General features: G+C 38.1%; 2 protein-coding genes across 4 annotated transcripts in view; one reads left to right on the forward strand and one right to left on the reverse strand.

Moving 5' to 3' along the window:
• Positions 1-129: 129 nt before the first annotated feature.
• LOC129777520 (presenilins-associated rhomboid-like protein, mitochondrial) lies at positions 130-1,734 on the reverse strand. The gene is made up of 4 exons (XM_055783828.1): positions 1,543-1,734; positions 965-1,479; positions 585-907; positions 130-520 (listed from the first exon to the last, which is right to left on the reverse strand). Exons 1-4 carry the CDS (start codon positions 1,590-1,592, stop codon positions 329-331), a joined length of 1,080 nt encoding a protein of 359 aa, XP_055639803.1. The 5' UTR covers positions 1,593-1,734; the 3' UTR covers positions 130-328.
• A 5,028-nt stretch (positions 1,735-6,762) lies between these two features.
• The window catches only part of LOC129775598 (putative uncharacterized protein DDB_G0291812), a 58,172-nt gene continuing 48,710 nt past the window's right edge, over positions 6,763-16,224 (forward strand). For all 3 annotated transcript variants that reach the window (XM_055780512.1, XM_055780514.1, XM_055780513.1), the window contains exon 1: positions 6,763-7,863. In XM_055780512.1, coding sequence (XP_055636487.1) covers positions 7,379-7,863 — 485 coding nt within the window. In that variant the 5' untranslated portion in view covers positions 6,763-7,378. The remainder of the gene's footprint in view (positions 7,864-16,224) is intronic.

Below are 16,224 nucleotides of genomic sequence, written 5' to 3' on the forward strand. Positions count from 1 at the left end.
TCACCTGATATAGATATTATATAGCCACCTTGATCACAACAAACGCGAGCTGGCCCTCTCTCTCAGGTGCGACCGTTAATTGGGTTAATTGACGTTTCATGGATGAAACATAACATACACGTAGGGATGTCTATTTTGGTATTATAAACATTTTGTCTCATATATTTTCCACAATTGCTAAAGAAAAACACCAATTATGCAGTTAATATATATACACAATACTTCTATTGCCATAACAATTGTATTGTTACATTATATTATGAACTATACGACTCTGAACTGAATGATAAAAATATTATAGCCAAATAATTATCGTACAAAAATTTGTTTATTTTTTCGGTGGTCCTCGCAGTTCATGCCAATAGCCAACAAAGTGTTCCCTCAAAGGCCAAATCCGCTGACTGCCGTAATACGCCCAGAACATTCCGAACACAGCTCCTCCCAAATGAGCCGCATGATCGAAAATTTTCCACCCAAGTACCACTCCCGCCAAATCGATGCCCATGATTACTTTAATTGCCTGAAGTGAGAATTATGCGCATTTATATTTCGTTATACAGCACGCAAACCCGATGATTACTTACAGCCCCTGCAGAGAACGTAAACATTGGCAAGAACACGATACTAAGCTGTGTGTCGGGGTATACAGTGCAAACATAGGCCAGGATTGCCATTATTGCACCGGAAGCGCCCAGCGAGAGTCCAGGCTGAGCCATCACTGTTTTGAAGAGGTGACTAGCGAAGGATGCAATCACTCCAGCGCTCAGATAAAGCCCAAGAAACTGTTCTCTGCCTAGAGTGGCCACTGCAGCGTGGCTAAAGCTATGCAGAACGTACATGTTAGCGGCTATGTGAAACAGCGAATAATGGCTGAAGGTCGAAAGAAACATTGGCCAACAGACGGCTTCTGCAAGAAAAATAAAAACATCAGAAAAAGGGACAAAATATCTTTACGTTCACGTACTCGCTGCCGGATTTGATGCGAAATATCTAATCATCATAGGTTGCAGTCGTGGCAATCTCCACAGGCCAAACACAATTACGTTTAAAGCACAGATAGGTGCAAAAATCCGTTCTCCCGGAGTCAACCTATTCCACCAACTGTTGATATCTTTACGCCACAGATCCACTTCCTGCCTACTCGAATTCACCTTCTCCTTGAACCAGTTTAAGTTCAACTTACTCCGCAAAGCATTTATTGCTCTGGATCGAACCGTTTCGTACTCCCAGATGGTCACTCCAACGAAACTGCCCGTGCTGAAGGCAACCGTGAATACGACAGATCTCCAAAGCTTCGAGGGATCAATATAGCCCGAGTCAATGATTCCCTTCACATCACTGGGAACTATCGTCTGTCGGGGAGCGAATGACTCGCCTCGCGTGTTGCGTGTTTGACGCGTAAAACGAACTGTGTATGCTTGTCGGTTGAATTTAGATGGATTCAGGAACTGACTCCGGCAGCAAAACAGCGAGCGCGAGCTGAAGTAGTAAAACGTTTCGTACATTACGCCACCAATTAATTCTATTCGAAAGGCAAATTACCTCACTATTGTTGGAATTTCTTGGAGATTCAACAGCAAGCGTAGTGCCATCGTTCAAGTTCTGATGGCTCGTATTCAATATTTTTGTAGGAATCTCATTTCATAGATTACTAACATTAAATAAATACTGCAAAATAATATGTTTCACTCATCTGGTTGCACAAGCAAAAAATATGTTTACGAATGCTGAACTTGCTCAAAAGCAAGAATGATAAATAGAAGGTGAGCCAACTTTCTGAATCACATCGCGGATGTAAAGGTATAATCACAATGTTTGACCGGAGGTCAAATATTTCATACTTTTTTACAGATAAAATTCAGTTGAAACTCAATACAAATACTACTTTGTTCATCATTCTCCAACTATCAACAGCGGCATATAATATCAAACAACGAACATAGAAAAAAATTGGCCGGAATATTTAACGTGTATTAGGGTGCTCATACACTGTTTGACCGAAGCCAAATATTTGACTCTTTTTGACAGATAAAATTTGGTCAACGTGTACTGATCAAATATATTCTACACAAAACACGTCAAGCAAATATTCAATTATTGGATGTCTAAAATATTTTTTCAGTCTGTTCTTCGAACCTGTCGGTACATGATTAGGTTACTTTGAATATTTCAGCCGATTTTTGCCATGTTCGGTGTTTGACATTGTTTACCACTGTTGAAAATTGAAGAGTGGCAAACAAAATAGTGTTTGTACAAATATCAAATCAAACCTTATCTGTCAAAAAATATCAAATATTTGACCTCCGGGCAAACAGTGTACGGCCACCTTTAGCACATGGCTTGTGGAACAGGACCAAAAGTAGTTTAAGCAAACTAAATATTTGCTTGTCGTGTTTTGTGTCAAATTCATTTGATCAATGCCATAAGTACACGTTGATGATAATTTATCTGTCAAAAAGTGTCAAACAGTGTAGATAATTCGTTTACGAATAGCTACACAATACACGAAATACAAGTTATACTCAAGTGAGCTCTTATTAATTATGATTAAAAGCTCTATTAGGACTGCTGCAGACGGTTCGTCTTTTCTCCGTGCAGAACATATATGTATCGACATAGGACTATGTCTTTGATTTCTATATAGGGGGTCACTCTACGAAAAATGTAACGATTCATTGAGAGTTTTCAAACCCATATTACTCAAAATCGTTATTGCGATATATGTTGTGTCGCCATTAGACAGGAAATTTATCCAGCAATTTTTTTGCACAAAACATTGTAAGCGTATAAGAAAACGAAACTTTTGACAACCCCTCGATTTTGCCAGTATGTACCAGCCCTAATTTGTACACACCTCTGTATGTCAGATTTCTCTGCTCAACAGAACCATTTTGTCAGTCTCAAAACACGATTAAAAGAGAAAAGATTGAAATAAACGAAAGACAGTATAATTATATTATTCCAGAATTGAGTCTTCAACATGAACATTAGTAAAAAAAAAGTTAACAATTTGACGATTAAAATGGGTATGTGTTCTTTTGATTGCACTAACAACTCGCATTCCTCGACGATGCAACGAGCAATCTTTTAGCTTACATTCGGGCGTTAGATCGCAATGTGATTGAATTTTCAGATAATATGGATCCTATTTTCGTAATTATTGACTGTAGTCGTTTTTTAATGGCTTTGGACTAGGGGCGCTATGTTTTTTTATATTTTATCTTGAAAGCTGAGAACTTTTTACATAAAATATCTCGATATCAGAGATGCTATTTTTTTCGTTTTTGAAATATGATTTTTCAAAACTAATCGATGGTTCGAAAAACAATTTTTCAAAAAAGTCATAACTTTTGAACTATTGAACCGATTCATATCATCGACATATCAAATTGAAGCTTACGAGTTTTTTTTTCTTTGAAAAAATATAACTTTTGCGAAATAAATGAATTCTTGTTTTTGTAATTATTGATTGAGTTATTTTTTCATAGTTTCCTCGGTTAAAGATAGGAGCGCTATATTTTTTTATATTTTTTATGGAAAGCTGGGGTTTATTTACCTAACATATCTCGATATCAGAGATGCTATAATTATCGTTTTCAAGTTATAATTTTGTAAATTTAACATGTTTTAAGTCTTCGATCAATATTCATATGTGACTAAACTAGACCTATGCTACTAGAATCCTTCCCGCAAGTGTGACGTTTTTTTCAAATTTTGCTTATTGGCTTCAATTTAATATATCGATCATCTAAATCGGTTCAGTTGTTCAAATGTTATGATTTTTTGCAGAAAGTTATTTTTGGACAAAGGGGGAAAAATGATTTTTCGAACCACCGGATAACTTTGAAATATCATATCTAAAACACGAAAAAATATCATCTCTGATATCAAGATATGTTATGTAAATAAATTCCTCAGCTTTCAAGAAAAAATATAAAAATATAGCGCCCTCTAGTCCAAAGTCATAAAAAAAACACTACAATTAATAATTACTGAAATCTAATTATTTTTTTCACAAGTTACATATTTTTTAATAAAAGGCTAAGTCATTAGTTTCAATTTTATATGTCGATCATCTAAATCGGTTTAGTGATTCAATAGTTATTAATTTTCATTTATCATTTTTGGGAAAAAGTGGAAAAAATTTATTTTTTGGACCACTTAATAACTTATGTGTTGTAAGTGTGTTTAAATGTTTCAACGATCTACACATACATACATACACATACATACGCCTTGTTAATTTTTATGAAAATCAGTATTTCTTCGTTGATATATTGGACATCCACCAAGGCTTGCGGTTTTGTCGTTGATGAAATTTATAAGAAAATGCTGTGTATATTTTCCATCCGCCATGCAAGGCTATACAAGTTTTAGATCACCACACGGCCATGAACCATGTCTGTGGTAACAATATCGAACAGTATCCCATATTTCGTCATAAGCAGACCCGAAAGCAAATGTAAGTTGTTGGAAATAGAATGAAAATGTTTATTCGATGTTGTTTAAATACTTAAAAGACATAGTCCTGACCCTAACTTAACTATTTTTCTATAAATCTCCTTGCATTTCAGTAAAACAATCTCATCCAGAACAGAAAATAATTATCAGAGACAATTTTCGTTCAATATTTTTCCCTACCTGCAGAGAATGCCATTTTTCATTATTTGTGAATGATCGTATCTTCTTTTTCGTCTGCAATGATGTCAGGGCAAAAGTACTTATGTGTATGAGTTCCAAACTTCATACACACCAGATGGGCCAACCAGAAAAACTGCCAGGCCGCAGGTTGAGTATCGCTGGTCTAACGTCATGTGTATTGATATAAACTAAATATAATAACTTTTCTGTATTAAAACTATGGAAAAATGTCATATGGTGAGTCGAATATCTTTGATGTGATGAATAGAGCCTCTTATTTTTCAAAAATCTGTGAAATATTGTTATATCCAAAAAGTCTACAACAAAAATAAAATGTGTTTTACAGATATGTCTGTAAATTTACAAACATATTTGTAAATCTGGCATCTCTGGTGGTCTGAGAATTTATTGCAAGAAATCGCTTGAAAACATGCATGAATTTGCTTGAAAATGAAGTGGATTGAGTCCGCACCACTTAGTTTTAGGGGATTTTGACCTGTAATTGGACATTGGCGATGAGAGTGATACAGTGTTGGAGTCTGGTGACGACTTTCAATGTGGGGCCATAATTAGGGCTCTGAACTCGATGTTTACAAAAATGTCCAATGAGCCGGCTCGCAGACCGGAGCAATGAGCAACTAGCATACTGCAATATTCCAAATGCAACAGGCAACATATTTTGTTGTGCTTCGTATACCAAAGCAATAAAAACGCCTGACATTATGCAAGCAACCTGCCTAATGAACGAAATTTGTCAAATTATGGGCGATAAGTTGCTCTTCAACCGACACGTTGTGTTGCTAGCAATATCCCAGCAAACATTAAATCGCATAACAAGCGTATATATAACATCATATGCCCTACAATTTGGTTGGCATATTATGCGCTTAACTGGCATATGCATGCAAAAGTGGAGGCCATATACATACATGGCAAATGTTTACCGAATTTGTTTGGATGAATATGCAATTTTGACCGGCTATAATAGTGATTATGTTGGAATTGAATTGCGATCTAATATGAATATATTCATGAATTGTCAAAGCACGAAATACGACTTTTACCATACTCATATACGATTGATTACAGACATAGAAAAAAAAACCAATGGCGCAAAATATTTTCGAGAAATGTTTATCACGAATCGCCATTTTTATATATGAGTATTTATGTTCGTAGAAATAATAATTGATTGATTGACTTAAGTTTGGAGTGGAATATGAATGTTTAAAATGACACAGATTGATGTTTGGTGAAAACTGCTCCGATGTGGGTTCGAACTCCGGTCGTCTGGATTATCATCCACCAGCTATCTCGCGCGGCTATCTGAAATTTAATTCAACAGCGGTTAAAATTTTCAAGTGCATCAGCATTTCATTGACATTTCAATATGATGTAATATGTTCTTTATTAGGATCTAATATGATTACTGTTTCATGATTTTCTTCAGCATGCAACACGATTTACTACAGTACTGAATCGATTAAAATTATACGCTTATACGACACATAAACTGCATCAGCGTAATATACGCATATGATGCGGATTAAATATATTTTACGACAATATACATCATAAAATTGATGTTTATTATACCGAATTGCGACTTAATTTGATCATGGTATATAAAATCGAGTTTTTACATTTTATGCGATTTCAAATATACACGATACATACTTTGATAGATATTATATCCGATTCTGATTTATTCGGATTTCTTGTAAGACTTGGCACGTGCAAAATTATACGATTTAATGTTTGCTGGGATGTGTTGCTCTACAAAGGTGATAGCCAATGGGAAAACCCCATTGGCGATCATATTGCTTATTGCATATTGATAGTTGTTAGTTGCTTGTTGCTCTGGTGTGCCAGCCGCCTAAGAGGTAAAAATGTCCAATCAAACGTGTCGCATTACAGGTTTGTCCAATTAGCAAAATGTCGCATTAAATGTAAATTACTTTACTTGCTGTGTAGTGTAAAAAAAGTTTCCTTCTTTTCATCGTAGAGAATCCCCTCAACCCACATAAACCTATCCAACGAGTAAACATTGAGCCATGACCAGCTGATGCAAACTGTCAGACTCACGCCCGAATTATCATCTCCTTCACATCAAAAGCAATTTTCTTTTCATTTGCTGTCCGTCAGTCTGTCGTGCGTGTGTTCACTCTAGTGCGATTTATTGAATTCTTGTTTCTCACATATGATTTATATTCCTACGCTACTGCTATCACACGAATTGACAATCTCTGAAGATGTTTTCGTTTTGTTCATTCAGACGCATAATTTCATCTCCTTTCGTTTTGAACAAATGAGAAACCTTGGCCGTGTGTGACGTTGGCGTTTCGTCGAATGGTGAAGCGATGGAAAGTTTCCTTGTGTGAAAATTATCTCAAAATCTCGAGTTGAGAAGTGTGATATGAATTTTCTAGCCTCTGACCTCGAATTCGACGTCTGATATGCTGTTCGCCGTGTCGTTCGTTTTTGCCAATATTTGCTCAATTTATCACTTAACGTCGGGTAGACGGTTGTGAAGAGAGTGCTGAGAAGGAAGAACACGGATTCAGTCTGCAAAAAAGATCTGGAAAAATAAGATTCATCTTGTGGGAGCAACATGTAATTGTGCAAAGGAAGAGGTTGATACGCGGGGAGTCAAATAAAAGAAGATTGACTGTGGGTGATTGCGACTCGGAGTGTAGCATTCCCGGCAGACAGAGTTGATGTGAAGTGCACTTTGAGAATGTCCCAACCGAATCATTTTCAGCCCTGGAAGCAAAATCGTTCTATCGGAATACCCTCGATTGCTTCGGCCAATAACAACAATGGTTACGGAAATCTACCGGCGGCTGCCCATCAGCAATCAATCCAGTTGCAGCAAGTTGTGTTGAGCCGTGTCCCCACTGGTGGAACGATGGGCATTCAACCACTGGTGGAACAATCTTCAATAGCTTCTTCTACGACTTCGGGAATTTCGTCGTCCAATGGTTCGGCATCATCATCAGTCAGCAGCAGTGCTCTAAACGATTTTCTCTCCCAGTTGGGTGCGAATCGGTTGATGCTGGGTAAACTTGGCGCAAGTTATGGATTAACGAATCTTTCCTCCGGAACGGGGCTGGATCAGGACCAGCCTCATCAGGCCGGACAGCAGCAATTTCCGATTGATGATTGTGCTAGTGACAAGGAGCGCGAGCTCCGAATTCATCAAATGTTCGAGAACGCAATTGGGTGAGTTCTAAATGAACGCACGATACGATAAAACCAAGATTACAGTTACCGTCAGACAGCGTTGCTTCGTACATGAGTGTGGTATGGATGGCAAATAGCGTGTGCTGCGTAAAACAAGAAGCTACGATCGTACATTTTAATTGCGTAGAGAAAGAACATACGTTTTTAAATTGGTTTGGAAAAATTGACAAACGGACAATATTTCTTCATGCTTTATTTGAAAATAAATAAGTGGGGCTATTCTTTTCGCATGAAAGTATTTAACATCGTGCGCAATATGTGATAAATACAAATTGAGAGTCATCTTTCTGAAACCGCTTTGCAGCCAACTTCAATGTTTACTTCTTTTGTTTGTAAACATCAGTATGCTCCTGTATCGTGAACTATGTTCGTACGAATATTTTCAAATAGATCAAACTAAAGGTCGCAGTGGTACAAGACTCCTTCAGAAGATATTTTCAAATGAAGTAGGGGAAGGTTGCCCTAATCGGACCGGTGGACCTGTACCGAACACCCCTAGGAATGGTGCTACCTGTCGAATTTTTAGTAGTGCCAAATGAAAGATGCCACTACGCTGACAATTTGGTTGTATGGTGATCTATTTTCTGCCCGCTTCATTCTAACGTTTTAGCGCCTTTTTGTGTTTTCGATGCTTAGGAGAAAATATGGGCGAGTTATATATTCTTCAATTTGCGAACAAATCCCAATTTACTATAATTCATGTGTTGTGATAGATTACGTTCTTCTTTTCAAGTCGTATGGCATGAAGCCTTGTCCATTTCATCAAATTATCGTGGACTTCTACCATTTTACATCTTCATTTTTATTACTTTTCTTTCTTAAGTTATTGTACTACTACTAGTTTATTGTACATATTCGCTTGATTTGATGATTTTCAGGCAAATAGTTTTGATTTTGGCATGTTAGTTGAACGCATATTATTCAAACGACGTTATCGCAGCAAATTGTTATCAAAATGTCAAACGGTATACGTAGAAGTTCAGTGAGCTGAAAACATGAAGGAATATCTCTCAATGCAGTGCATAACCGAACCTAGTCATCCCCGATAATCGTTCGATTAATCGATTAATCGAATATTTCCTACAGAAATCGAATAAAAATGGAACGAGTACTGCGCAACCAATAATCGAAGCGAACGAATAATTTACGTCAATTAAGCGATCCCAAACCCAAAGAAAAAAAAGTACGACCGCTGCACTTTTATCCTGAAATTCAATAATTATCTTTGAAACTCCCCTAAACACGTAAAAATAGCTCAATGCCGTCAACGCGAATTGACCTTCGTTTACAAGTTTGGGAAGTCGTAAAAGATAATAATTGATTTTAAGGCGGATTGAACACTTTTTTTTATTCCAGATGGCTTCCTTGCAAATGGGAGTCTGTCGCGGGCAGTCGTCGAGTAAAGACCTGTTTCTCGTACTCTTAGTTATTAGTGGTTTAGTGATCTAAAAGTGCTGTTTCGAAACCACTCCGAAATAGTTTTCCGCCAAATAATAGTACTTCATTCAATAATTCTATAAATTGTGAATGTGTGAATTATAATGTGTACATATCGGATTTGCGCTGGCGGTGAAAAAATAATTGTCCAATATTGTTCAGTATAAATGTGTTTTTTTTTCACTATGTTGGATGAGAGCTGATTTATATGTGTGTACATTAGAAAAGTACAGTGACAGAAGCGCAACTATCTTTTTTTTTTCTTCGTTTATTGACGTGGGACTACGTCTAACCGGAATATATGGAGGGTAAAATGAAAACCTAAACACAGAACATGCAGGAAAAAATGAAAGATTTCGAATGCTTATAGCTCGAACATTTCGTACTGGATAAGAGATGTTTGCATCACTTGATAGGGAATATTTCTACGCATCTATCGCAACTAACAAAATGTTGTTTTACATTAGATAAACAATTGAATAACTGTAAAATATTAGGCGTTATCTAAACGCCCTAACTGCCTCGTTTTGATTGGCCCGATTTACGGTTTCCCTAACACAGCCATCAAAACCAAGCAGCCTTGGGGAAATCGGCATTGCAAATACATGAAAGTAGGGGGACTTTTGTTCTCATCGAAAAATGTTCCCTAACACAGACTTTAAAACCAAGCAGCGAAATCGGCATTGCATGCACACGAAAGAGCCTAGAGGCGAGTGAACTGAGAAGTTTAAACCCTCTTAAAGCCAAAAAGAAGAAAAAGAACACACGAAAGTAGGGGGAGCTTTTGTTCCCACCGAAATGTGTTCCCTAATAGAGATTTCTAAACCAAGGTGCCTGGAGAAATCGGTATTTCAAATTCATGCAAGTCGGGGGTATTTTTGTTCCGACTGGAATGTGTTTCCCTAACACAGACTTCAAATCCATGAAGCGTGGGGAAATCGGCATTGCGAATTCATACAAATCGGGGGTATTTTTGTTCCGATTGAAATGTGTTTCCCTAACACAGACTTCAAAACCGAGGTTTCTGGGGAAATCGGCTCTGCACATAAATGCAAACTGCGAGTACTTTTGTCCTCGCTTGCCTTGGTGCAGAGTGGAATATGTCTGTCCTAACATGATCTTCTAAACTTAGGAACCTGGGAAAATCGTGCAGCCACTAGAAGCGAATGACATATATTTTACACATATATTTTGTTCTAGTCATCATACCAAACGTAAAAGGTCCGTCATTAAATTTACTTGTAACGAAGAACAATCAATCACAACAAATGAATTGACTTTACACGGCATTTGTTCATTTTTGACGTAGGACTACGTCTTTCATTTCTATACCGGGGTGTAAAACCAAAGTTTCGAGAACGAAAGCGTTACGCCGGAGACCGAGATTTTGAGCGTTAATAGCTCTTAAACAACTGAACGAAATGGTATGATAAACACTTCATTTGAAAGATAAAATGTCTACGCGTCATATACTTGTTACTTTTTGATCCAAAAACTTGTTTCAATAGTCTTAAAATTGCTTTCAAAACATGCTATTGAAATCAAAAATCGGTATATAAGCGAGCGCCGCTCGTAAACCCACTCAGTTATGATTGAACAGCGATTGGAGCATGTTGTCGCTGTTGTTGGGAAGCTAATTTCGTTTATCATGAAAGCGCTGATGAACGGTGTCACCAAGAGCCTGTTTGTGCACCTAAGGCCAAAAGGGAATCCATCAGGAGGAGAGTGATGCCACGGTTCCGCTTGAAACATCGAAGCAGCCGCCACACACACACACACATACACGCGCGGAATTCTCGTTGCTATCATCGTTGCTGAAAAATAATCTGCCAGTTCCCCTGGGAATTGAAAAATACATTAATGCGAAATAGTTTATTTTAATGTTTTCTATCCATATAACACTGTGACCAAATACATTTGGTTTTGTTATTTTTCAATAAATCGCAATTAACAGGAAAGCTTCTGAATATTTTTTTCCCCATCAGTGGAAATTTTCGTATCCAATATTGGATGCATAACATGAAAAACGGAAAATGTTTCACAACGCGAAAATCAAGTCATTTTCGAGCGATTATTTGCTTTCTACTCATACAATGCTGCGACCAAATACATTTCGTTTTGGATTTTTTCAATCAAGTGCGATCAACGTAAGACCACGTCTTTCGGCAATTTATTAGAGGTGCAATGAATCTTTAGGAATTCCCACTCTACGCGCACTGGCAAACAATGTTTACTCAACAATTTCTCAAACTAGAAATGGGTGTTGTGAGAAAGGATTAGCGAACGCGAAAACGACAAACGGGAGAAAGATACGTTTGGAGGTTGAAGGAAATTGGCAGAAAACTTCTTCATTCTATCATTCAAATAATGTGATTCATACCACATCGTTTTGCCAGAAAGAGATTATCGGTAACGAATTATTTCGAAACCACGATTTTCGCTAAATGCTCCTTTCAGTTCGGCCTGTAAAAAACTTTTCTGTACTCTAATCCATCAAATTTGGAGCCCTGAAAAGGGCTGTTGATTATATGCTAAGCTAATATAGCACGCTCTCCTCGGATACGATGGGCCAGCTGGATGTCCTTGGGCATGATGTGACGCGTTTTGCATGGATAGCACACAAATTGGTATCTTCGAACAAGCCTCCTGCAGCGTCATAGCCGCGGAACTTTGGAAGCGCAAGTCGGTTTTGAAGTCCTGAGCAATTCCACGAACCAAATGCTGCAAAGGTAGCTTTCGGATCAGCAATTCGGTCGACTTTCGATAGCGATGAATTTCACGCAAAGTTCCCGGTCGATAGCGATGTGGCTTCTCCACCTATCCTGCTACTGGTGCGCTTATCCGAGCTGACTTCGTGTGCCTTACCACCGAATGACTAACGAGCTGTCTGCGAAAGACTAACGAGCTCGAGTCCTCACGGTGCGAGAGTAGAATAAGAAATGAACGAAAGCAAAGGAAGTGTCATTTTATAAACCATAAAAGTATAGAATCTAAATCCCACCCTTATTATATTCGTGAGTATACAGTAAGCTTATACAATAGAGAGGGTGGGGTTTACATTCGATTCTTTTATGTTTTATAAAATGACACTTCCCTTGCTTTCGTTCATTCCTTACTCTACTCTCGCACCGTGAGGACTCGTTTCATCGGGACTAAGCAGACAGCTCGTTAGTCTTTCGGTGGTAAGGCACCACGAAATCAGCTCGGATAAGCGCATCAGCCGCAGGAAGTGTGAAGAAGTCACATCGCTATCGACCGAGAACTTCGCAGAACATTCGTCGCTATCAGAAGTCGACCTAATTGCTGATCCGCAAGCTACCTTTGCAGCATTTGGTTCGTGGAATTGCTCAGGACTTCAAAACCGACTTGCGCTTCCAAAGTTCCGCGGTTATGACGCTGCAGGAGGCTTATTCGAAGATACTAATTTGTGTGCTATCCATGCAAAACGCGTCACATCATGCCCAAGGACATCCAGCTGGCCCATCGTATCCGAGGAGAGCGTGCTATATTAGCTTAGCATATAATCAACGGCCCTTTTCAGGGCTCCAAATTTGATGGATTAGAGTTCAGAAAAGTTTTTTACAGGCCGAACTGAAAGGAGCATTCAGCGAAAATCGTGGTGTCGATGATAATTCGATACCGATAGGTGCCATGGATATGGATTTCATAATGAAAAATATGAAATATATGACATGATGTAGTGAATATATCCCCATATCGAACAAATCACTTTGATGAAACTGTTTACCGTTTGTCGTTTTTAATTGTTGGGAAAGGGCATTATTTCTGCTGACTAAATTCCAAGAAAAAATCCATTCCTTCTTTAAGCGTGATTCATTCTGCTTCGGATCAACGGAACAGTATGATAATCATTTCATACAAAAGATAAAATGTCCAAGAGTTATATGATTGCTATTTATTGAGTCGAAAAATTGTTTCAATAGCTTAATGATAGTTTCGAAAACAGGTTATTGAAATCATTCGTATCCGTATGTAGCGCGCCCACTTGGAAACCCATTAATCTTATTGGAATGTGAGATGGGGAAGCGCATACTTACGTCTATGCATTATGCTGTACACTACAGACTTTTTTTCTCCGTACTGATTAAGAAGCCGACCGAACTATCGGTCGACAAGTCAGTCTGCAGTCGGCGGGGGCTCTTAATTTCGTTTTTGCAGGCCGAACCGAAAAAATTTCAGTCGAGTTAACTCTTTTTTACAGTAATGCTTTTGAATTCGGACACTTTGCATTACATTCAATATCATACCACAGCCATAACATTTTTTTCATGTTGAATTTATGCGATTAATAGTTGCTAATATAGTTACTGATAGTTTCTTGATAGTTACTAATCAATCGCATTAATTCAACATGCAGAAAATGTTGTGGCTGCGGTATGGTATTAAATGTAACGCAAAGTGTCCGGATTCAAATACATTACTGTATACTTACTTCGATGTTATTCGTTTCTCTCTCAGGGTAAGCAACGAATATAATAAGGGTGGGGTTTAGATTCTATACTTTTATGGTTTATAAAATGACGCTTCCTTTGCTTTCGTTCATTTCTTACTCTACTCTCGCACCGTGACGACTCGTTTGTTTGGGACCAAGCAGATAGCTAGTTAGTCTATCAGTGGTAAGGCACACGAAAGCAGCTCGGATAAGCGCATCAGCCGCAGGATAGGTGAAGAAGCCACATCGCTATCGACCGGGAACTTTGCGTGAAATTCATCGCTATCGGAAGTCGACCGAATTGCTGATCCGCAAGCTACCTTTGCAGCTTTTGGATCGTGGAATTGCTCAGGACTTCAAAACCGACTTGCGCTTCCAAAGTTCCGCGGTTATGACGCTGCAAGCGGTTTATTCGAAGATACAAATTTGTGTACTATCCACGCAAAACGCGTCAAATGATGCCCAAGGACATTCAGCTGGCCCATCGAATCCAAGGAGAGGGTGCTATATAAGCTTAGCATATAATCAACGGCCCTTTTCAGGGCTCCAAATTTGATGGATTAGAGTTTAGAAAAGTTTTTTGCAGGCCAAACTGAAACGAGAATTTTCGTTTGGATGCCAAACAGCATCGAGAAAATTCCGGAAAGATCTAATCGTTGCTGAAAAATAATCTGCCAGTTCCCTGGGAATTGAAGAATACATCCATGCGAAAGAGTTTATTATAATGTTTTCTAATTATATGACGAACACAGCGACCAAATACATTTGATTTCGTAATTTTTCAACCAGGGGAATTAGCTGGAAAGCTTCTGAAGATTATTCTTTCTCATCAGTAGGATATTTTCGTATCCAATATTGGATGCATAACATGAAAAACGGAAAATGTTTCGTATCGCGAAAATTATATAATTTACAATCGATTATTGCTCAGTCGCCGAAATTTTCACACTCAGAGAGTTCATTCTCCTCTAGTTTGCCTTCCAAATTGCCATCGTAAACCACACCTTCTCTCGATTCAATCACACACGAAAAGCATACTGACATGATATTCTGGTGGTGAAACTGATTCATTTTTCGTGAGGCGTCATGCACAAATTACGTAACGCGATAAGGGGGGAGGGGGTAGATGTTGCGTTACTTTCTGTTTATTAGAGATAGGAAATTGCGTTACGAAAGGGGGGAGGTGGTTCAAAATTCGGATTTTTAGCGTTACGTAATTTGTGCACGACGCCTGAGGACATCGACAAGACAACATCGTTACTGAACGAGCTGAACGGCGAGGGATCGAGAGATTCATTAACTGGCCTGACCTGACCTGAAATGCAATCAGTTTGTTTTAACTGTGAGGGAGCGCAGAAAAGCCGATGCTGATACTCTCGTGACCAAGAGAGTATCAGCATCGAAATACGGTTCCTCGGGAATACATAGAAGCAGCCGCCACACACACACACATATACGCGCGCAACTCTTTTCGTTTGCTGGTTATCGAGAGGAAACCTGGAAAGAAATGATCGTTACTGAAAAATAATCTGCCAGTTCCCCTTGGAATTGAAAATTACATTCAAGCGAGTTTATTTTAATGTTTTCTATCCATATAATACTGCGACCACATACATTTGGTTTTGTGATTTGTCAATCAAGTGCAGTTAGCAGGAAAGCTTCTGAAGATTATTCTTCAGAACAAGGTTTTTTGTATCCAATATTGGATGCATAGAACCTTGAGTCTCCAACGTAACACTCTCGTTTTTGAAGTCACCCAAATATATATTTATTCATTCATTCAGGATGGATTTAGATTCAACTTCAAACAAATGATCTCTAAATCAACGATAGTCCTACGTCACCCTTGCGGTTATACCATAGATATAACCCACTTCCTGTTTTTTCACTCACAGAGCAAATATATTGAACTCAATTGAATTTGGAAACTGTTTCATTCAATCAAGAATTTAATCAATACAAACGAATGATTGCTAAGCTAAGGTAGTTCCACGTGAACCTTGCGGTTATATCATAGATATAACCCACTCATTTTTTTTTACAGGCTCAGTTACTTAAGTTTAAAGGAGCCGAATTCTTAAATATAATTTTAAAACTATATATATAAACAATTTTCTTACATCTATGGTTAGTAAAGTGGAAAACCGATTACTCACGGTGTACTCGAGTTTAGGAGGGTGACATATTTTTAGGAGAAGGATGGGATATAAGGAAATTGTAACAATGTTGATGAACACTCATTTCTTAAATCTATTCGTATATCTATAGTGTATTTACATTTCAACATATTCTACTATTTATAGCAAAAGGACGAATTACCCGCAAAGAAAGGAAAGGAGGGTATTAGGATGTAGGGACAATCACACACGAAGATCTATAGCTTTAAGGAAAACATATATATGGGACATGTAATCAAGGTCTAACCGAGCCAACACATCTCTCACCGGCAC

The sequence above is a fragment of the Toxorhynchites rutilus genome, chromosome 3 (assembly GCF_029784135.1).
Source record: "Toxorhynchites rutilus septentrionalis strain SRP chromosome 3, ASM2978413v1, whole genome shotgun sequence".
NCBI lineage: Eukaryota > Metazoa > Arthropoda > Insecta > Diptera > Culicidae > Toxorhynchites > Toxorhynchites rutilus.

Bases quoted from the DNA above. Each gene is read 5' to 3' on its own strand.
- LOC129777520 (XM_055783828.1), bottom strand. From the start codon at position 1,592: ATGGCACTACGCTTGCTGTTGAATCTCCAAGAAATTCCAACAATAGTG. The intron at 1,480-1,542 runs GTAATTTGCCTT...TTACTACTTCAG, and splicing joins GAAATTCCAACAATAGTGAG to CTCGCGCTCGCTGTTTTGCT. The intron at 908-964 runs GTACGTGAACGT...TTTTTCTTGCAG, and splicing joins CGCATCAAATCCGGCAGCGA to AAGCCGTCTGTTGGCCAATG.